General features: G+C 66.9%; 6 protein-coding genes across 6 annotated transcripts; 4 read left to right on the top strand and 2 right to left on the bottom strand.

The window, feature by feature from the left end:
• Positions 1-3,159: 3,159 nt before the first annotated feature.
• On the top strand, positions 3,160-3,833 carry EMIHUDRAFT_434978 (hypothetical protein; the record flags this gene model as incomplete). Its single annotated transcript, XM_005779571.1, has 2 exons — positions 3,160-3,380; positions 3,458-3,833. Coding segments are annotated over 2 exons (596 nt in total), but the record flags the coding sequence as incomplete, so codon positions are not given.
• Positions 3,834-5,279: 1,446 nt separating this feature from the next.
• EMIHUDRAFT_434980 (hypothetical protein) lies at positions 5,280-6,169 on the top strand. Its single transcript, XM_005779572.1, has 4 exons — positions 5,280-5,342; positions 5,419-5,509; positions 5,600-5,670; positions 5,875-6,169. The coding sequence occupies exons 1-4, from the start codon at positions 5,295-5,297 to the stop codon at positions 5,905-5,907; spliced, it is 243 nt and encodes an 80-aa protein (XP_005779629.1). The 5' UTR covers positions 5,280-5,294; the 3' UTR covers positions 5,908-6,169.
• A 1,792-nt stretch (positions 6,170-7,961) lies between these two features.
• On the top strand, positions 7,962-8,822 carry EMIHUDRAFT_450199 (hypothetical protein). The gene is made up of 2 exons (XM_005779573.1): positions 7,962-8,301; positions 8,377-8,822. Exons 1-2 carry the CDS (start codon positions 7,966-7,968, stop codon positions 8,626-8,628), a joined length of 588 nt encoding a protein of 195 aa, XP_005779630.1. The 5' UTR covers positions 7,962-7,965; the 3' UTR covers positions 8,629-8,822.
• Positions 8,823-9,203: 381 nt separating this feature from the next.
• EMIHUDRAFT_463279 (hypothetical protein) lies at positions 9,204-14,714 on the bottom strand (the record flags this gene model as incomplete). Its single annotated transcript, XM_005779574.1, has 10 exons — positions 9,204-9,568; positions 9,720-9,973; positions 10,052-10,199; positions 10,947-10,994; positions 11,470-12,220; positions 12,316-12,350; positions 12,958-13,099; positions 13,713-13,822; positions 13,922-14,212; positions 14,568-14,714. 10 exons carry the CDS (start codon positions 14,712-14,714, stop codon positions 9,341-9,343), a joined length of 2,154 nt encoding a protein of 717 aa, XP_005779631.1. The 3' UTR covers positions 9,204-9,340.
• A 301-nt stretch (positions 14,715-15,015) lies between these two features.
• EMIHUDRAFT_450201 (hypothetical protein) lies at positions 15,016-17,539 on the top strand (the record flags this gene model as incomplete). Its single annotated transcript, XM_005779575.1, has 5 exons — positions 15,016-15,023; positions 15,220-15,686; positions 15,750-15,874; positions 15,939-16,361; positions 16,597-17,539. The coding sequence occupies 5 exons, from the start codon at positions 15,016-15,018 to the stop codon at positions 17,479-17,481; spliced, it is 1,908 nt and encodes a 635-aa protein (XP_005779632.1). The 3' UTR covers positions 17,482-17,539.
• A 235-nt stretch (positions 17,540-17,774) lies between these two features.
• On the bottom strand, positions 17,775-18,604 carry EMIHUDRAFT_205179 (hypothetical protein; the record flags this gene model as incomplete). The annotated part of the gene is made up of 2 exons (XM_005779576.1): positions 17,775-17,834; positions 17,954-18,604. The coding sequence occupies 2 exons, from the start codon at positions 18,602-18,604 to the stop codon at positions 17,775-17,777; spliced, it is 711 nt and encodes a 236-aa protein (XP_005779633.1).
• Between the last annotated feature and the right edge of the window lie 2,465 nt (positions 18,605-21,069).

Genomic DNA, 21,069 nt, shown 5'->3' on the forward strand with positions numbered 1-21,069 from the left:
CCACCGATGGCCTCCACTTCCGTGTGGGCTGCGTCCGCCTCTGCTGTCGCCGCCGCTGCGGGGCAGAGTGACTACAGGTCGGCGATCTCCATGGCGTTGGGCGGCGCACTGCGCTCGAGGCCGATCGACGTGACGCTCGACGAGTCCGCCCTGAACACGGTCCGCAGCGAGGTGCACGCGCGCTCGGGCGCGAGCATGCTGGAGCAGCTCGAGCGGCTCGAGCTCTTTCTGCGGCGCGAGGGGCTGTCCCACCCGAACCGGTCGCTCGTGGTCGTCTACGGAGAGCACCAGGGGTGGCCCTACTCCGCGCTCCAGCTTGTGCCAATCTTTACCGGCACAACCGGCACTGCTCGGCGACGCGAGCCAGCTTTCTGTTTCGTACACGCCGCGCCCTGTCTCCTGTAGGCTTGCCGCGCGTGCTCACCAGCCCCTCTCCGCCCTCTCCTTCCTGAGCCACGGCTGCTCTTTGCCAGGCCTGCCGACGCTGCTCGCCAACTCGTACTTGCCGCTCGCTGAGGCGCTGCAAGCAGGCGTCGCCGCCCGCCCGCCGGCAGAGGGGTCGCCTCGGCTGGTCCTGTTCGCTCCGGAGGCGCACGCGCGAGAGGCGTGCCGTGCGCTCCGCCACGCGGCGCCGCCGCTCGCCTCAGCGACGCTCGTCTCGCTCACGCGCTCTGCGCACGCGCCGCCGCCGGTCTGCCCCGGTCTGCAGCGCAGCACCACCTTGGCAGCGATCGACACGGGCGCCGAGGCGCGGCCCGGCGTGCGTGCGTCGGCGGGTGCGCCCTCGCGGAGGCATCCTCACCCGGGCGGCGCGCGGCTGGTGGCAAGGCAGGACGACACGGGGCGCGCCAAGCCCCGAGGCTGTCGCAGCGCGGAGCTGTGAGCCGAGAGGGCGAGAGAGAAGAGGGGCTGTGAGCAGGCGCGTCCAGATTGTCGAGTTTGGGGAAAGGTCGCGCAGGACAGTGATGGAGTCGCTGGGCTGCTTGGCGCCGCTGGTGGGCCTCTCCCTTCCCGGCCACCACGCCCCCCCCCCTTCACGCTGTGACGGCGCCCGGCCGCTCTGTCTCTTCTCTCAGGTGGGACTCTCTCTGCCGAGGCTCGACGCGACAACCGGCCCCGACTGAACAATGACCTCGTACCTCACTCCTAATGACTCACGAGTCAGGCTCGACGCGAGGATCGGCCCGTACTCGTCCGGCGACGCGATCGTAGACGACTGCCGCTTGCTGCAGGGGGCGCCTCTCGCCTCGTGGCCTCTCGGCTTCTCGCGCTTCGAGGCGCTGGTGCGCCGCTACCCTGCAGCGAGCATGCAGGCTGCGGCCGCACCTCTTCATCTCGGGTCATCTCGGGTCATCTCGGGTCATCTCGGCAAGCGAGCATGCAGGCGACGCCGCCGCACTTGCGCTGGCTGCGCGAAGAGTGGGCTCTCAAGGCGTCGCCCCGTAGCGCGGACTCTCTCCACGCCACGCGTCTCGGAATGAGGAGTGCAAGAGGAGGGTAAGAGGAGGGCTCTCTCGGCGCCTCGTGGCACCCACGCCATGTCTCCACATATCTCCCCCCGATCTTGCGCTGAGCTCGCGCCGAGAGGAGGACCCGGCCTTGGTAGGCGGCGCTCCATGCCCGCCGCAAGCGTGCCGGCCGTCCCTCGCCTCTCGGCGGCGCGGGCCAGCTCCGCTTCTGTGCTGTGGGGGGGGGCGCGCCGCCGGACGGCCGCCGCCTGACAGCAGCGTTGCCCCGCGGGCAGCTTGTTTTTCTTTTTGTCTTAAGGCGCGCCGTCCGACGAGGACCTGAGGCTGCTGCGCGAGGCGGCGGGGTGCGGCGACGTGCGGGAGGCGTGGGGATCGTACGAGACGCTGATGATTGCTCACGGCGTGCCGCGCTCGACCAACCGCTCGTACCGCATCGCACGCGACTCAGAGCTTGGGCCTCTTCTTCTTCTCAGGCGTGCCGCGCTCGACCAACCACTCGTACCGCATGGCAGTTGGCTCCGGGCTCGGGGTGGGGGGGCGGCTAGACGGGGAGCACACGGACTCTTGTACTCCGATTAGCGCTCGGGAGCACACGCCCTCCGCCGTGCTCACGCACCGACGCTGGTGTGTGTGTTCGCTCGCGACGTGTAGGCGGCGGAGCAGTGCTTGCTCGGAACCTTCTCGGAGCCTTCTCGGAGCCTTCCCGGAACTCTGCCGTAGGTGGCGGCGTGGACCCTACGCTCGTTCGGCCCGTATGACGCGCGTCGGGGCGTCGGCCAGCTGCTGGTTGCGCCACGGACCGTGAACCGGCATCCCCTACCGCCATGGGGCCGAACCCACACTGGATTCGAGCCTCTGGAGGTATGGTACTAGGCATCCCCTCGACGAGCGGGGCGCCAACCGCGCAGGCAGCGGAGGTCGGCTGGAGGGTGAGTGGTACGCGTTGCGCGACATCGTGGAGGTCCGTGGCGGGCATGTCGGCAGCCGCGCCGCAACGGTGACGGTGCTAGACAAGACAGCCTCTCCTCTTACGATTGGTGTTATTAGTTTGGTATGATTAGGTGACGATGCTAGACAAGACGACCTTCCCGTTTCAGCTACCGGGCGGCGAGTGGGTGGCGACGGGCCGAGTCGAGAGGGCCATGGAGGCGATCGACGTTGGCGGCGCCCGCCTGCTCGAGCTCGCCTGGCTCGCCCCCACCCCCACCGGCCGCATCGCCGCCGTCGTCTGGCCGACCAACCAGTTCGCTGAGGCGTCCGCTGGAGAGGGCGTGAACGCCCGCCCCTTCTTTCGTGCGAGGCGCGCCCCGTGATCTGTTTCCAGGCGCCCGCCGCCGAGGTGGAGCGCCACGTGCGCCGTGCGCTGCGCGGCCACCCGCGAGTGCGTTCCTGGGAGGTTCCGTCCTTCGTTCTGCTCGGAGACGAGCCGTGGGAGTACCGCCCTCGCGCAAAGGTGCGGAGCGCGCCCGGGCGAGTGGCAGGAGGAGGAGAGGAGGGCGCGAGGCAGGGCCCAGCGTCACGAGTAGGTGCGGGCGATGCTCTCCTCCCACTTTGGTCCCGCCCTCGCCGACCCCGCCTCTGGGCTGCGCGGCGCCGCGCTGCCGAACCCGGCGCTGCGGCGCCACGCCGCCCTCTCCCGAGCAGAGGAGTCCGGAGCCCAGAGATGCGTGGCTGTGAACAGGCGCTGCGGCGCCACGCCGCCCTCTCGTCGCTGCTCCGCTCCGAGCTGGCGGCAGCGCTGGAACGCGTGGCGCCCGGCACGGCGGCGGCGTCGGTCGCCCTCGCCGCCGGCCTCGCCGGGTGTGTCGACGGCGCTTGCTTGCTGCGCAACGCGGACGGCTCGCTGCGAGAGCCAGAGCTGCGGCACAATCCTTACGACCCGCGGGCGCCGCTTGCGTCGCGGCTGGGAAGGCGCGACGACGAGAGAGATGCTCTATATATTTGGTAGTAGCACTGATCGGAATGTTCACAATGGTGCGGCTGCGCAGGTGCGACGACGAGCCGTGGCATCTGTGGGACCTCGCGGAGAAGCGTGGCGGCAGCGGCCCTTCCCCGGCCGCACTCCTCCGCCCGCTAAAGGGCCTGTGCGCCGACGCTCACGCGCTCGAGCGGCTGCGGGGCGTGCTCCCGCCCGTGCTGCCCTCGCTGGGCATCCTGCACAAGCTTGGGGTCCGCTTCCGATTGCGGCTGCACTGCGCGTGCGCGCTGGCCAACCAGGGCGCGCCCGTCGCCTTCCGTGCGGAGGCGACTTCGGCAACGGTGCAGGAGGAGGTGCTCCGCGTGTGCCGGCCCGAGTGGGTCAATTAACCGTTGCAGGGCGAGATTCGTGTGTGCCGAGGGGAAAGAAAGAAAGAAAAAACAGTAACGAAAGGATTAAAAAGAAAATACATCCGAGCAACCGCCGCCTTTTAATTAATTGAAGGCCCCTTTGATTTGCCGGGCAAGCCCCAAGCGGTGCCGTGGCGAACCGCCGCGCCTTGGTTTTGATTTATGGGGCTCAAGAAATACGTAGTAGTACTAGCTAGTAGAAAAGAAACCGGGGTGTGCCTCGACCGGGGTTTAAGACCCATACCCTCAAGGGATGGGACGCACCCACGCCACCTCGGCGCAGCGTGTGCATGTCAAACCCGCGGCCGCTCGCGGGTTCCAGTGAGACCAGCTCGAAGCCGTGCTCCTTCATGATGGTGAACGCCCTCTCCACATCGTCGAAGCCGTAGCAGCAGCGCTGTTGCGCCTCCCGATGTCAAACATGAGGTGCCGCACCAGCGAGAGTGCTGTGTCGCGCCTCGCAGCAATAAGGTGGTCGCGCACAGAGTCCACCACTCCATCATCCACCCGTTGTGCTCCACGCCCCACCCTTGGCCCAAAAACATGATCTTCTGCTCAGGCAGCGCGGTCAGGTCGAAGCGGCTGACGGAGCACAGGTAGAGGTCTGGGCGTGTGAGGAATCGAGTGAGGAAGAGGAACGCATACTGCAGGTGTCGAGAGCGTTCGTGCTGTGTAACCAGGCTCACGCAGCGAGTCATCTTCTGCAGCCGCATCCAGCTGCCGTGCGTCTTCCGATGCTGCACCAACTTTTGATGGCAGTTGTCGTTATCGGTGTGAAAGGTATGTATTTCGCTTTCTTGCTCTGTGCTATTTATCGATGACCATGCGGCCAGCCGGCCCGGGACGCACAGCCCTGGCGTCTCGGCGGTTCCGTCGTTCCCGTCGAGAGAAGCCCAGAGCTGACCAAAAACCAGTCGCCACTATAGGCGCTTGCTTCGCATCGAGTCGAAGACGGCGGGCGCGAGCGAGGCACGGCGTAGCTCGCCGCAAGCGCAGTACGCGACGGAGGAGTTTGCTGCCGGGCTGAAGCTGCGCAGCCTGAGCCAGCTGTACTGGTGCCGCAAGCGTGAGCAGCGCCCGGGAGGGGACTCTCTTCTCCATGTCTGTCGCGGCTCGGAAGAAAGCGTGAGGTGTTTTTGAGACGCCGTCGAACAAACACGAACGCCCTTGCCTCTTCAGCAGTCGCAGTCCCGGCGGCCTGTTCACAGAAAAACACAGCCCCGGACCCAAGACGCACAAGCACAGACAGCGTAAGAGAGACACTTCACAGCTGCAGCCGTGAAGAAACCCCGTTCACACCTCGGCGCAACGACAGCCTGTGTAGAGGTGTCGAGGCCGCGGCCCCTTTGCCCGGGCCCCGGGCCCCTGCCTCCCCTCGCCGCCTCTCGCGTGCCCGCCGTTGCCGCCGCGCGGCCGGCGCCGAAACCTTGTCATCAGTGAAATACGGGTCCCGCAACGGTCACGCCCGCCGGTCGCCCCGCCAGGTCACAAAAGACAATGTCCGGCATCCCGTCGCCGGACCTCGTGGGGCTGGGCCCCCTCAAGGCGCGCAAGGTCCCCTCGGGTAGCCAGCCTCTGAAAGCCCCTCAGACACGTCCCGCCCGATGGCGGTTTTGCGCAGGCGCTCAAGGGTGAGGGCCCGATCGTGGCAGCTGGCACGCTTGGCATTTGCGTGGTTGGACTCGTTGTTGGCCAAGTCTGGTTTGCCTCAAGTGCGTGCGGCCCTCCATGGCTGCCCCCCCCCCCCCCCCTTTAAACACGCACCACCCCACCTCAAGGGCCCGCGCGCCCGGATCGCACAGTCGCGCACAAAAAGCCGTCGACGATGACGCCCCAGTGGGCGGCTGCCACCGAGCGGTATCGCGCGATGCAGGTGGCCCCCCTTGCCCTTACACCGCCCCTCGCCGCCCCGCCCCGCCCTCACCTCGGGCGGGTCGCCTCCGCCGTCTCGCCCGCACCGCTCCCCACCCCCCCACCCCCCCACCCACCCACCCCACACACACCCCTCCGCAAAACCGCCTCCCATGCATCGCCACTACCGCGTCGCTGACCTCCTCCGACCCCCTCGCTGCCGCAGCTTCAAGACCCCATCCACGGCGGGGCGGCCTGAGAAGTGGTGAATGCCCTCTCGGCTTCCTTTTTGTGCGCGTTGCTGTGTGGGTGCGCGCCGCAGGCCCGTGGACCAGGCCGACTCTACCCGAGTGCCGCGAGCGCCTTGCTTGCTTCACTTCCGTCTCTCTATGTTGCGCTGTGTTCGGCGGCCGCTGGCCGCTGCCTCCCTCACGCCTCAGCCTGCCAAAATGTAAATGGTCTGAGAGAGAGTGAGAGCGAGTTGCGTTGTTTGTTGTTAGACATAGCGAATAGCGAGTCATGCTCATGGTCTCCTGGCTCCTGCAGAAAAAAGCGTGGTAGAAAAGAAAACGTGCGGCTGTGACTGCGACAAGTGACCATCCGTTTTTTAACACAGCAGAAAGAAAAGATTAAAGAACCGCGGGCTGCGCCTGCGGGGGTGCGGCCTGTGCGGGCTGACGCCTGACCCTCAACCGTGTCCGCAGTGCGTTCCACAGAGCACAGTTCCTTGTTGTCGTCCTCGCCGGAGCCCTCTGTCAGCCGGGGCTCGAAGTCCTACTGTGTGAATTCGCGGAGCGAAGAAAATTTTATACGGAATACGTCCATTTTTGGAGCTTGGAATACGGCGTATTCCATGGAATACGTGGAATACGGGTGGAATACGGCAGAATACAGGCCTCTGGGACGTCATTTGGAATACGTGGAATACGTATTCACACAGTAGGCTCGAAGTGGACGCGCACGAGGTCAAAATCTGTGGCGGCGAGAAGCTCGTCGTCGTCGAGGGAGCGCAGGTGAGCAAGGATGACAGACGTCGTCGTCGCCGGCTGCTTCTTCGCGTTGAGCACGGGGGTGACCTTGTTGGGGCCGACCGTGTCGAAGCTGAGCCCTGGTCCGACAGCCTGACAGCAAACCCCACAGACAGCGCCTGACAGCGCCCGACAGCCTGACAGCGTTGACAGCACTTTCTCTGACAGCCTGACAGCACGTATCTGACAGCCTGACAGCACGTATCTGACAGCCTGACAGCAGAGCCTGACATCAGAGGTGACCCGTCGCTGTCAGGCCCTAACGTGACAGCCTGACAGCTGCCCGACAGCCCGACAGCACACAGTGGCCTGACAGCAGCGCTGACAGCCCGACAGCCCGACCAGCCCGACAGCAGCACAGACCGTACACAGGCTGTGCAGCCTCTTTCTTGTGCCCCATGAGGGAATAACAAAACTATTACATTTTTAGCAATACCAAACAACTCTAACACTCACACGTAACTTGGGGCCTGGAGCCCTGTTCACGCGCGCGCGAGACGTGCAGACAGGGTTGCCAGGTGAGAGCGAATGGCGCGGTTCACGCCTCGCACAACAGAGAGAGAGATGCGCTCTGCATGGTGTTTGTTTTGTTTTGCTATTACATGCAAAGACATGTGAGTGTGGTCCATCTAGTCATGGCTCATGGGATGGTCATGGGTCTCTCTCTCAACCCTCCCGCCCCACCTCTGCGGACCCGCGGCTGTGCTACTACAAATGAAGCTACCAGCTAGCCTTCTGGGTCCCTATACAGATCAGTCATATGCCACGGCGTCTGGGTGGGGGTGGCGACCGCCGTCAAAACCGCCGCCGACGACTGCGCCTGCGCCGCCATCTGCGCTCCCCCCAGGCGGCCGCCGCCGCCGCCGGCTAGACGCGCGCCGCGCCACTGGCAGCTCGAGCGCAGAGTCTTCCCCCACCCTCCCCCCACCATCGCCCATGTCAGCGCAGCCGGCCCGCCGCCGCCGCCGCGTCGCCAGTGCCTGCCTCCACCACTCGAGCCGACTCCATTTGCACCGCCGTCGCCCTGGCCGCCGCTGCCCTCGCCGCCGCCGCCTCGCGCCGCCGTCCTCGCCGCCGCCCCCTTGGTCGCCGCCCGCGTAGTCGCCGCCCTCGACCTCGCCAGCCGCCGCAGCTGTCGCTCACTTTCGCTTTCGGACTTTGTCTTCCCCCTCCCCTCCTCTTCAGACCCCGCCCCATCACATGCCACCTAGCCTCAGGAATCTGTAGCTTGAATCCCTTCACCGCCCCTTCCGATGCCCGGCGTGTCACAGGCTCCACAAGTTCTCAACATGAAGGTCTGGTGGCTCGCCCCACTCATGCTCTCCGTCGCGTCGGGTTTCGACAAGGAGGGTTTGGTCGCCAAGACGGGGATCGCTGACGTCGCGGGCACGCGACGCTTTCTGTTCGCGACTGAGCCGACGCCCGACCCGACGCCCAACCCGACGCCCAACGCGACGGTTTGCGTATCCAAGTCGTCACCACCGGGCTGTACGTATCTCACACCGAACTGTACCGATGAGTATCTTGCATCGCTGGTCACCCTCCGTTGCTCGGCAAGGTACTGCAACTGCCTTTGCGTCACCAGGTCGTTTCCGCTCAACCCCATCTCCACCTGCAACACTCAGGTCAGTGGACTCATCCCGTTCCCGATCCCTCACTGGTGATTCACGCCCCCAGCTTCCCCTCGGCCTCGCGAACAGGCGGAAGTCGAGGCCATAGTTGCAGACCTGGGTGCAGACCTCTCGACCACCCTCGGCGTCCCCCCGATGACCTATGACCAAGTCTGCGATGCCTTTGAAGCTGGCCAGCTTTCGGTAGCTGGCCTCACTACCTGCAAGGATATCGAGGGCCTTATCAAGCAAGAAGACAAGGTCCCAGCTGGCATGTGTTTTCCTCCAGGCTTCGGGACCGAAGAGGCCATTTGCGTTGAACACAACGCAACGCGGCGTTGAAGACGGACGATTGCGCAGCCGTCGCTAGTCGCTAGCAGCTCCCATAGTTCATGGAAGGAGGCGCCGAGGAAACCCTCGGCTCCACATTCCTTGGGACTGTGAGCCACCTTCCTTGTTTGGACGTTCCTTGTTTGTGTTGGCAGTCTGTTGCTGTGTCAGTACTGGTCCCTCGAGACCGGGAGTGAGAGCGACATTCCCGACATAGCTCTGCAATCGGCGAGGCAGCCTCGGAGCGCTGCTCAATAGATTCGGAGCGGCGGCGGTAGTCCACGCTAACTAAGGCCCTCACAGAGAGCGGCCGAGTCGCGAGTGGGATTCACCGCAAAGGGCTGCGTTTGCGGTGCGCATCCTCGGGCGGAGCATCCCCGGGTGGAGCGTCCTCGGGCGGGTCCTCGGGCGGGGCAGGCTCGGGTGGGAGAGGCACGGGGAGGCGACACAGCTTGGGCAGCTCGGCCGTGGGCGGCTCGGTCGTCGACGGCTCAACCCGCACTGTGGCGCGTTGCACGGTGCCTCCGGGCGGGCCCCCGCCTCCCCCCAGAGGCCAGAAAAGAAGAAAAGCTGAAAGCAATGGCCAAGCGATCTCAAAGCGTCGAAAGAAGAAAATAGTATGCGGTTTTATTGGGCTGCCTCTCCGCTCTGCTCAACCCTGAATGGGAGCAGGGGGGGGAGAGGCATCGCGTGCGTGACGGCTGACGCGTGCTCGCGTGCCCTCTTACGTGGTGTAGCTCTCGATGTCCGTGAAAGCGTCGGCGTCGGCGCCCGCCGGCACGAACTCTGTCGGGTCGGCGTCGCCGAGGGCAAGAAACTCCTCCCAGCTCACCACCTCGCCCCTCTCGTCCACCAGCTCGACGGCGGCGTGAGGCAGCGCCGCGCGCTCGAGCGAGCCGTTCGCGAACCGGATCACGAAGGGCGTGAGGCTGTCCGCTCGCCAGTCGACCACCTAGGTCAAGGTCAGGCACGGTCCACTTCTCTCCACACACACGGTCGTGGGGGACGGGGGCGCAAGGGCCAGGCGGCCCTCGCGACTCCACACACGGGTGTCCACAAGCACAGGCCGCCCCACGGCAAAAGGTGCGGCCCAGTGCGCGCACCTCGCCCGAAATGAGGCGCCCGGTGGTGTACTGCGCCGCCTGCACCCGCCACCCGACGACCCGCTCCTGCCAGCACGACGGCTGCAGCGCGAACGCAAAGTTGCCCGAAGACGGCGGCGGCGTCTGCGGCTCCCCGTCCGCGTCCGCCTCCTCCTCGTCGCCCGTCGCCCTCCGAGGAAACAAGCGCTGTCTCTTCGAGCCCGCCGCTGCCGCCGCCGCGTCCTCGGGCGTGAAGGCCGCGCTCGGTGAACCGCCTAACATTTGGACTGGAGGGCTGCGGCCGCCTCTCGCGGCGGCTGGTCGCGCCGTGCGGGCAGCGCCGCTGCGCCCACCGAGAGCTGCAAAGGGGTGCGCCGACGCGGGGGAGGCGGCGGCCACGGAGGAGGCGGCGAGGTCGGCGCTGGCGACCGAGGCGGGGGCGAGCCCGAGGCACATGTGCCCGCTCGAGTCCATCCCAAGAGCCTCGCAGATGGTGGAGGCCTAATGACGGCCGGCCGTCGATTGTAGAGGCACGAGGGGCGTGGGTTGAGCTAGAGAGCCTCTGGCGATGGACGCCACACCGCGACCCGACTCGACAGGCTCCATGCTGGATACGCCCGACCGCAGGGCCGGGAAGGCGGTGGTGTTGTGCAGAGGGACTCAGAGCTCGCGTCCGTGTGAATACGAGCGACAGGAGCTGCTCTGGGAGTACAGCTGAATGCGGTCGAGCACCGCTGAATGAGTGTCCTCTCGAGCGCTGGCTGGAAGCCAAGAACGCCGTGTTCCGCTTCTAGGGGAGGAGGGGCCTCGGCTGAGGCGGCGGCCGTGGCGGCATCCCACCGCGAACACGACTCCCGTCCACTCTCGGCACACCTCGCCCAGCGCTCCGCCGCCAAGACCTCTGCGCCGCCGCCCTCGTCCACGTAGTTCCTGTAGCCGCCCCGTCGCCGCGGCGGCCCGCGTGCGCGCTCAGGCAGCACGACGCGCGGGGCGGAGAGAGAGGTGCCGTCCTACGCGGTGTGGAGACGCCACCGTCGAAGGGGCGTGAAAGAACACGGGGCAACGTGCCGCGGGTTGTCGGAGCACCGCGTCAGTGCCGTGAGGGCTACGAGTGTACCGCATGAGCTGGTCGTGGAGACAGCCTGCTACTACTACCACTCCGTGCGCATTCCGCCATCTACCGGTGCCGTCTGCCGGCTCGCCGGAGTAGCAGACGCGCGGCCCAGTGGGACCGCTCTGCACGCGGACTTGGCCGAGCAGCGCAGCGCGGCACATCTCTTCCCGGAGCGCGCCCGCCTGGGAGTCAGGCAAAGGTGGGGGGTGAGGTGAACGTCTCCACACACACACACACACACACACACACACACACACACACACACACACACACACACAAGGTGGAGGGGCGAGGGCCACGCAGGCTAGCCCTCGCGCCTCCACGTCTAGAATGGCAGGAGCCCCGCGGCGTTCAAAGATAGTGCGAGGCGCGGCGCGCGCGTCCCACTACGGCGGCACGGCGCCCGCGGTGTCATCTCATGGTGTGCTAGCAGAGTAGCTGGCTCGCGCCTGGGAGTCGCTCGGAGGGCCGCTGAGGGGGCGAGCCAGGAGCTGCGCCACCTGTGGGCAGCCAGCGCTTGTGGAGTTATGCTGGCCTACTCCTACTACTACCTGGGCAGGGCGAGCAGCGGAGAAAGGCTCCCCCCCCCCGCCCCCCCCCTCTCTGTGGGCGCTCTGCACGCGGGGGTGGGGGCTTGGGGTGGGAGGGGACCCGCACCTCTGGCAGGGCCAGCTGCATCGGGATCATCAGCGTGTGCCCCGGCTCCGCGCCGTGTTGGTCGTCAAGAGGCAGCAGGATCGTGAGCGGCTGCTCCGCGGGGCCGCATGCTGAGTAGCCACCCCGCGGCGCAAATGGATGAGATTCGGACACCACACCCGCCGCCGCCGCCGCCGCGCCGCCCGAAAGCGCCTCAGCGTCTACTTCCACCGCCGTCGGTGCAGCCACCGCCGCCGGTGCGGGAGAATCCGCCGGCAGCGCGGCATTCGCCTCGATCTCGACGCTGGCGTGCGCGTCCACAACCGGGTTTGAGTGCAGAGCGCACAGCTGTCCCGGCCCAGCGCGCGCGGCCTTCGCGCAGCCCGGTTGTGTGCACCGCTTCCCGCCGCCGTGCGCCGCGCAGAGCAGAGCGCCCGAGTGTCTGTCGGCAGGCCGTGCCATTTTGAGGCACCCGGTGATGGAGCAGCGCTTGCCGCCGCCGTGCAGGCCGCAGAATGGGAGGCCGCCGGTTGCAACCGATCGCCCGCAGGCCCTAGGGGTGTCCCCGTCTGACACAAACGTGCATCTCCGCCCCCCTCCATGCAGCTTGCAACACGGGGTGCCGCCGGCACGCCGCGCCCGCGTGCACCCCTCCACCGTGCACAGCTTCTGGCCGGGGGCAGCAGTAGTCACAGGCAGGGGTGCCGCCGCGGCGCGGTGGTCGCTCAGGTTTTCAGCCAGGCGGGCGAGCGCCGCCACGTCCATCGCTAACCTAAGGAGTCGATAGACACCTGCGCTTTCGTTCTCGGCGAGGCGGTGGCGCGGTACGCGGAGGCGAGCGAGGCGGAGCGGGAGGGAGGCGCGCACCTGCTGCCGCTGCGCTGCCTCTCCTCCCCGCGCTCCTGCCAGGCGGCGACCAGCGACGCGGCGCTGCACACGTCGCTGCAGGCGGCGTGACGTGCCGGCACAGATGTGTCGTCTCGACGAAGGAGGCGCTGTCTGGCTGCTGCCTGGTCAAAAAAAACATGAGACCGGAGTCGTCCGACTAGATCTATAGAGATCTCTCGGAATTTTGGGCGTCACGTTGATTCGTCTCAGTCTCACGTGAATTCGTCCCTGTCTCACTCTCAGCGTCTCAGCGTATCTCAATAGATCCATCACTCCGTCTCACTTCCGTCTCACTGCAGTCTCTTATTACTGCCTTCTCGTCCGTCTCAGCGCGGCAGGCTCCTATAGGGCAGCCTGCGTCATGGCTGCTGCAGGTGTCTTGACCGGAGGCTCTGTCTTGCGGATCACCTTGAGGTAGGATAGGGCGGCCAATCCGAGAACAACGAGAACCAACAACGCAGGTGCGATGATCACAACCAACATTACCATGCCGTCCTTTCCTCCGGTGTCTTCGCCCAATGACGGAGCAGACGGGTCGGGGGTCGGAAAGGGGTTACATTGGCGGCGAAGGCCAGAGCACTGTATTGTCCCCGCCGCCGCCGTTGCCGCCGCCGAGCCCACCTCCTCGTCGGCTCGCGCAGTCAGCAGGCGGCGCGGGGTGAGCATCGCCTCGCACGGCATGACCAGAGAGAGCAGGAGCATCTTTGCGATCATCGCCGTGCGCTGGTGGTTGGCGGTGCTGACGCCGATGGCTCGAAGGACCCTGCGCCGAGAAAGCGTGAGTCGTGGATCGCGTGCGGGGTGGAGAGCGCGTGAAGGGAGAGCAGCGGGGTGGCGCGGTGTCGGCGCTTGTGGCCCTGGCGTATATCGCAAGGGCTTTGGCGCACGGAGGAGAGAGCACGTGGTGGAGAGAGCATGGTAGAGAGGGCGCAGCTGCGAGGCCCGCCCCAGCACATCGCAATCTCTCTGCATACCGCAAAACGTCCCCTGGTCGCAGAACACACGCAAAGCCAGAGCGGGGGCGGACACCGTTCGTCGAGTGGTACCGTCTGAGACGGCCCTCAGGCGGTACCGAGCGCGGGAGCCAAATGCACGGCCTCTCCGAGGTCTCGACCTCACAGACTCTGCGTGCGCCGATGCCGCGCGATGCCAGAGCTTCCTGCGGCGGCGCCCGACTGCTCGAGAAGCGGCTCAAAGGAAGGGGCCGTGCGGCGCACCCTCCGGCGAGTGGCGAACGGCCGCATGGCGATCCGCCCGTTGAGCCGCTTCCATTGAGCCGGCGACCCAAATGCAGCCCCCCTGTTGCTCTCGGACTGCAGCTGGCTGGTGCCGCCCCGCCTTCCCGATGCTCCGCTGCCGCCCGCACAGGGGCTCACTCGCTGTCGTCGTCGTTGACGAAGCCACCCTCGGAGGCGGCGCTTCCCTTCTGCCGCTTCGCAGGCGGCTGTGCCGCCGCCTCGCCCTCCGTCACGGTGTTGGTCGGGTCCTGTTCACGGTCGAGCTGTGAGGTGACGCGGCGCACGGGCTCGGGAGCTATCGGCCGGGTTCTCGGCGGCGACAGGGCGACTTGGCGAGGCGCGGTGACCTCGGGTATCTCGGGTGACCTCGCCTTGCGCAGCGCGGCCAGCACCGCCGCGCGCTGCGAGCCCGGAAAGCACCAGCCGCCGAGGCCCTTGTTCCAGCTTCCCTTGAGCGCCTTGAGCAGCTCCGTGACCTTCTGCGTCTCGCCCGTCACGAGGACGGCCTTCTTGTGCGGCGAGACCGTGAGCACTGCGCCAGCGGCAGCGGAGCAGGAGGCCTCGACTACGGCAGTGGTCGCTGCCGCAGCGGCCTCGGCGCCGGTGCCGGGGGCCTCGGCGCTATGCGCGATGCCCGCCTTGTCGAGCACCGCGGCAACGAGACGGGCAGGGGTTTGCCCAGAACGGCGTCCCGCAATCTGATCCTTGCTCTACAAGCAGCGGCCTGCTCCCGCTGCCGGCGCCGCCGGCGCCGTACCTCCTCGTCGTCGCTCGTGGCTGTGTGTATGTACGTCGCTCTGCGCGCGATACACACCGAGCCTTCTCTCGGGGGAGACGGACGGAAGGACGTAAATAAAGCCTCGTGTACTTTTAGCTTATTCTCTCTCTCTCTCTCTCGTGTAGGCGCCGAGATGGGCACTTCCCAAACTTCGCGAGAGGCGTAGCGGACGCTGGGCAGTGGTGTGTTCGTCGGCGTGCGGCGAGGGCGGCGACGCTGGTGGCCCGCTGCAAGGGCTTCGGCGCGCTGTGGCAGAGCGTGGTGGAGTGCGAGTACGCTTGGGGAGAGGGCGGTGCAGAGAGCCGCGCGAGGGGCACGCAGTAGGGCAGGGAGGCGGGCGGGACGCCGAAAGGCAGACGCATTTGAGTAAGGTGACACGCCACAGGCTGCGATGGCGTCTCGATTTTGCGATTTGAAGAAAAAACGTACAAGAGAGCCCCTGTGCCCTGACTATAGTCGAGCGCGTCGGAGAGGTGTTTCGGCACCGAGTGTTTGCCCAGCCCTCGGGGGGGGCGCGGAAAAGAGGAACCTAAATCAACCACCAGAACCCGGAGGAGCGAGGACGTTCAGGTGATCGTGCGTCCACATTTTTGCGCTGCGGTGGCCCAGGACCCGCAGGCGAGGCTGTCAGCCACACTCCAAGCTCCACGATTGGTCGGTAGCATGCTCAAGTGCTGCGCCTGCTTCGCCGCCAAGAATCACCCATCGCGGCAGGGCTCCCGCGACGAAACGGCCGAGCGACACAGCCTGACTGCAATGCCGCGGTGGCTGCGCATGAGCCTCCCTCCCCTTCGAACGCAACCAGAGACTATGCACAGGCCTTCTGATCACTGCGCAGCTGGTGAGCCGATCCTCGTCCGTGTGTAGGCATGACCCCGTCTCGTCCAGCACGTCGGCACTGCCCGTCTCGCCCTCGAAAGCTGGCCACGCTGCAAAGCCCTGCCAGGACCGCGGCATCGTGCACTGGCCTTTCAACGGGTCGGAGAATGAGGCGCTGCTGTGCGTCTTTGACGGCCACGGCAAGAACGGCGAGCGGGTTGCCGACCTTGTCATGAATGAACTCCCTAGTCTGCTGCAGGAGCGGGCAGCGGAGCTGCGGGCCGAGCCTAAGAAGACGCTCATCACTGCGGTGGAGCAGATCGACTCTCTGGTGCTCGCCCGCGATGGCGGAGAGTTTGCGAAAGAGTGCGGCACCACCTCGACGGTGCTCTACATCAACGGGTGCACGATCTGGTCAGCGTGCTCCGGAGACTCGCGGGCTGTCATGGGCTCCACAAAGGGTGGTGCCATCGTCGCGCGAGACCTCTCAGTCGACTGCAAGCCAGACATGGACGGTGCGCGCCATGCTACCCCGCCTAGCCTCGAGCAATCACAGCAGGAGTTTCGACGCGTGCCAGGTGAGAGGGAGCGGCTGGAGGCTGCTGGAGGCATGGTCCTCTCTGGCACGCGGGGCAGAACCTCGCGCGTGTTCACGGCGGGGGGCATCGGCCTCGCCATGTCTCGCTCCATCGGCGATCCCGAGGTGTGTCGGCCACCACCCTCGATGTGTCCAACCGGAAGCCAACACGCCCTCTTCCCCTACTCAGGCGAAGATGGCCGGTGTGATCGCCACTCCGCTCGTCCATCGCTTTGACATCAACGCTGCGGACCCGGAGGACCCCGAGGCGGACGGCGACCGCTTCGTCATCCTCGCGAGCGACGGCGTGTGGGAGTTTATCGACTCGGAGGCGGCGTGCGGCATCGTCGCAGCACACGGCCGATCGAATCGTGGCGCGCGGTGGACAGCTGGGGCGTGCGAGGCGCTAGTGCTGGAGGCGGCGCAGCGTTGGAAGCGCGAGACCAGCACCTACCGCGACGACATAACTGCGATCGTGGCGCGCCTTCCCGCCATGGAGACGGGCGGGGAGAGGCGGAGGGGCTGGGCGCGGGTGCGCTTCCAACTGTTTAAGCGGCAAGAGGACGCACAAATGCTCGACGTGGCTCTGTGCCACCGGCGAGGATTCAAGAAGGTGCCGCCACACCGGAGGCCGAGGCCGCGGTCGGCTCGGTAAGGTCGCGCGCTTCATGGTTTCACATGGCCCTATTTCCGCATATCCGACATCGCAATTAAAATCCCTCTGTGGTGGCGGCGTGCCGTGCCTGGGCATGTTTTTCTTCATCTCTTCAGGGCCTGGCCGCCGGGCAGCTGGCGCCGGGCCTCTCTCGACGCCGTGAGGGCGCGCGCAGCTTCCGGAGATGCTGCAGGAAATGTTGCGGCGCATGTATGACGTCGCTCCCTCGGCCAGCATAAAGGATGCGGCTACGTCCGACAGCTCGAACTGCTCGCTTCCCGGCCGTTGGCGTGACGTGGACGCGCGGCTCATCACCGTAAAGGGCGAGCGGCACACTGGAACGAACTTTATCGAGGGCATCCTTCTGCACCACTTTCCTCGGAGAGTCCGCCGCCGCCGCGGCGTGCACCTGTTCGCCGGCTGCGACGTGTCGTCGCAGCAGCTCGACGATAAAGGCCTGGATCGGTCCTGGTGCTGCTCCAAGCACGGACTTCCGGCGGTGTGCGTCTTCGCGCCTCCGCCCGTGTACGTCATCACGCTGAAGCTCCCATTCGCTTGGCTCGTCTCCATCCACGCGCATCCGTACACCGGCTGCGGGGTCAACAGATCCTTCTCGGCCTTCCTGCGCCAGCCCTTTGCGGCCTATGGGATGTGCAGGCCGTTCCGCGTCCGAGAGACGCCGGTGGACGTATGGAGCGAGTACTCCCTCGCAGCGCAGCGGATGGCAGGCCCTGGATCGCCTACCCCGGCGGTGCTGTGGCGTGACACCGACTACCTGAGCGAGCGGCGCCTGCGTTGCAAGCTCGAGGAGCTCGCGGCGCGCATGGGCCTCTCCATCGGCGGCGCGACGCTCCCGCGTACGCTCGCGGTGAGCATGTCGGGCTACGGCAGGACGGTGAAGTGGACTCCGAAGGCTTATTACGAGCAGGGCGAGAAGCTGCGGCGCACACCGTGGCGGGGGCGCTACTCGGACGCGGACCTCGCCTGGGTGAACGGGCGCCTCACCGATGAGGCGATGAGCGGCTTCGACCGCCCTGGAGATGAGCATAGGCTAAGTACTAGGACGGTCAAACTCTAACGAGATGGATAGGGGGACCCATGAGTCCCGCACGATTTTTTGGGGTGTGTGAGGGCGACTTTTCCATTCGTGTGTCCTCTCAAAAGACAAAACCAGGACCCAAAACACAGTTACACACACACCACACAGACACACACCGCACAAAACTCTCAAAACCACAACGAAAGAGACACCACGTCACGACCCGCTCTTCAAAGTCTCAACCGCTCAACCCGCCGAAGTGCGGGCTGACGGCCCGTCAGCCGTCTCTCGCGGTCACAGCTCACACAACTTTGATAAACAGCTCATTATAGTTACATAATATCAAGATTCAAGTTTTGCTGGAAGGAACTGCGTTGCGACTCCACCTTGTTCTGTTGCGCGATGCCCGCCGTGGAGGAGTGCAGCACACGTGCACGCGTGGCATGCATCGCGCCGCCGAAGAATGGGCACCGAGCGATCGCACGTCTTGTCGGCGAGGGTGTCGGACAACATTGGTCGGTGGTGCGACGGGCGAGGCTGCGACGCATTCGCTCAGGGGCAGCACACGGCCTTCTGCCACGAGCTGCCGTGCGACCCGCGTCTCTTGCCGCGTGTCGTGCACCTTGCCCGCAGCGCCCTTGCCGTCGGCATAGTAATGGCCACTTTTGCCGTCCCCACCGGAAAAGAAGTCGAAGCCGTGGATGTGCACCACGCGGAAGTGGCGCAAAAGGTGCGCCAGCACGAGCAGGCCCGAGCTTGGCCTAGAAGTCACGCCGTGGCGGGCGTGCAGCTCGGCTGCCACTCCGCGCTCGGTGAAGTTGACACGATGCCGCATCGCGGGCGGCACTCGAGAGAGCGTCTCCCTGCGAACGATCGGATACGTGCAGTTTCGGTACGTCCGCTGTGGAACGGCGACGAGCACAGGGATCTGGTGACGCTCGTGGTACGTTTCGAGAAGCGTGGGCGCCATGTTGCCAGACATTGCCCAGAGCGTCAGTCGACCGCCCACGTACGGCTCAAAGCCGAGGGACTGGAACTCGTTGAAGCGCACGACGTTTGGAAAGTGATCGATATGCGCACCAAGACGATGTGCCAGCGCCGAGGGACCGTTGCCGATGAGAATGACCTCGCGCGGTGCAGTGCAGGCTGACGGTCGAGCCATTTTGTGCACGACTGTTGCACAAGCGGCCTGGGCAGGAAGCCGCGATCGTGGTTGGGGAAATTCTTTTTCACAGATTTCTTTAAATTATTTTTCGTTCGAGTCCAGGCGTGAGATGCTAAAATTCTTTTTCGTCTCTGCCGTTATCAGCAATCGCTCCTCACATGACGAGCGACTCCTCCTCCTCCTCCTCCAGCGGCTCCTCCAGCGGCTCCGGCAGCGACAGCGACAGCGACGACTCCGGCAGCTCCAGCGACTCCAGCTCCGGCTCCAGCTCCGGATCGTCCTCCGGCTCGGGGTCCAGCCGCGCTCCGTCCGAGCCCAAGCGGCGGCCGCAGCCGCGCCACGCACCCTCGGGCTCGGACTCCGACACAACCGTGATTGACCTGCGGCTCGTGGCGAGCCGCGACGGCCTCACTCTGCGACAGCGTCGCACAACGTCGCGTGCACCCACAGCCGGCAGCGATGGTGGCGGCGGCGGCTCGGACTCTGAAGAGCGCAGGCTGCGGCGCGAGCGTGAACGCCGTCGGCGCGCCGCGCGTGCTGAGCGGGAGGAGGAAGAGCGGCGACTCGCGGCCGAGCGCGACGCCGAGGCGCGCGAGGCGCGGCGGCGCGAGGCGCGGCGGAAGCACGAGGCGGAGGTCGAGGCGGAAGAGGAGGCAGAGGCGGAGCTGAGGGCCCAGATCGCCGCGCGCGACGCGGCTGCGCGCGCCACTCGTGCCGCCGAGGAGGCGGAGGCGCGTGAGGCGGCGGCCGCGGCGCGCGAGCGGCGCGAGCGGCGCGAGGCGCACCTGCAGCGCGCCTCTGCCCTCCGGCGGGAGCTGCAGCAGCTTGGCGGTGCCGCCGCCGCCGCCTCTGCCGCGGGCGCAGCCGACGGCGCGACTGGTGCGCGGTTGAGGGAGGTGGAGGCGCAGCTGCTCCGGGCCGCCTCGGGCGCGGCCGACGCGGCGGACGGCGGGCGCGTGGCGGAGGCCGACGCTCTGCGCCTCGAGGCCGAGGGGCTGCGAGCGGCTGCGGCGCAGCTCGCGGCGACGCACGAGGCGGCGCAGCAGCGCGGGCGGGAGGAGGGGCGGGCGGAGCTGCGGGCGGTGCGGGAGGAGGTGGAGGCGCTGCGGGAGGAGCGGCGGCGGGACGAGGCGCGCCGCCTCGACGAAGCGAAGGCCGCCGCGGAGGCTGCGTGAGGGCTGAACGCACACACACACTGGGTTCGATCCTCTGGAGGTATGGGACTAGGCGCTTCACGCCGACGCGGAGGCTCGCGCGCGTGCGGCAGAGGCGCAGGTGGCGGCGCTGCGTGAGGAGGTTGCCCGCGCCGCCGCCGCTCCTCCGCCGGCGCACGGCGCGCCGCCGGCGCACGGCGCCGCGGCCAGCGAGGAGGCGACGCGCGCAACACACACACACACACACACACACACACACACACACACACACACACACACACACACACGCTCACCCACGCGCACCGGGCCTTGCACTTTGAATGCCGTGGGGCTCCTGTCGTCTAGACGTGGAGACGCGAGCGCTGCCCTGGCCCTTGCCCCACCACCTCGTGTGTGTGGAGAAGTTTACCTGACCTGACCTGACCTTAGGAGGCGACGGAGGGTGCCGCGCAGAGCGCTCTTCGCGACGAGCTCACTTCGGCGGTCGCGGCGCTACGCGCGGCGCGGGATACGCACGACTCGTTTGCGGCCGCAGTCGCGCAGGCGCAGCAGCTCTCCTCGACGGCGCTGGCGGAGGCGGCGGCCGCAAAGGCGGCGGCGGAGGCGGCGGCGGCGAAGGCGGCGGCGGAGGCGGCGGCGAGGGAGAGGGCAGAGGAGGCGGCGGCAGAGGCGGCCGCGGCGGCGGCAGAGGCGGCGGCAGAGGCGGCGGCGGCGAGGGCGCAGGCGAGGGAGGATGCACAACGAGCAGAGGCAGCGAGGGCGGAGGAGGCGAAGGCGGAGGAGGCGAAGGCGGAGGAGGCGAAGGCGGAGGCTGCGAGGGTGGAAGTGGCGCATGCTGAGGCGGCGAGGACGGCGGCGGCGGCGGAGGAGGAGGAGGAGGCGGAGGCGAGGGCAGGGGAGGCGAGGGCTGAGGCAGTGAGGGGCGAGACGGCCACGGCGGTGGCTGTGACAGCGTCTCTTCACACCTCTAGCTGTGAATAGGCGGGCGACACGGCGGTGGCTGGAGGAGAGGCGGCCGCCTCGCCTTTGGCGGAGAGAGACGCTTCCAGGACACGTCCTCGAGATGTCCGAGACATGTCCCACAGGCGGCGGCCTCGCCTCCGTCCGAGAGAGTGCCGCCAGTCACTAGAGTGCCGCCAGTCACGCCGAGGGCGGGCGGCAGCGCGAGGAGGGCGGCCCGCGAGCGTCGGCGGCGCACCCCGCGCAGCGGCACGCCCGGCGACGCGGCGGCGGCGCGGCGGGCTGATGCGCGGCTGACGCGGCTCGACAGTGCGCCTGTCTCCCCTTCTCGCGCGCGTGTGTCCCTTT

Source organism: Emiliania huxleyi, assembly GCF_000372725.1.
Source record: "Emiliania huxleyi CCMP1516 unplaced genomic scaffold EMIHUscaffold_23, whole genome shotgun sequence".
Taxonomy (NCBI): Eukaryota; Haptophyta; order Isochrysidales; family Noelaerhabdaceae; genus Emiliania; species Emiliania huxleyi.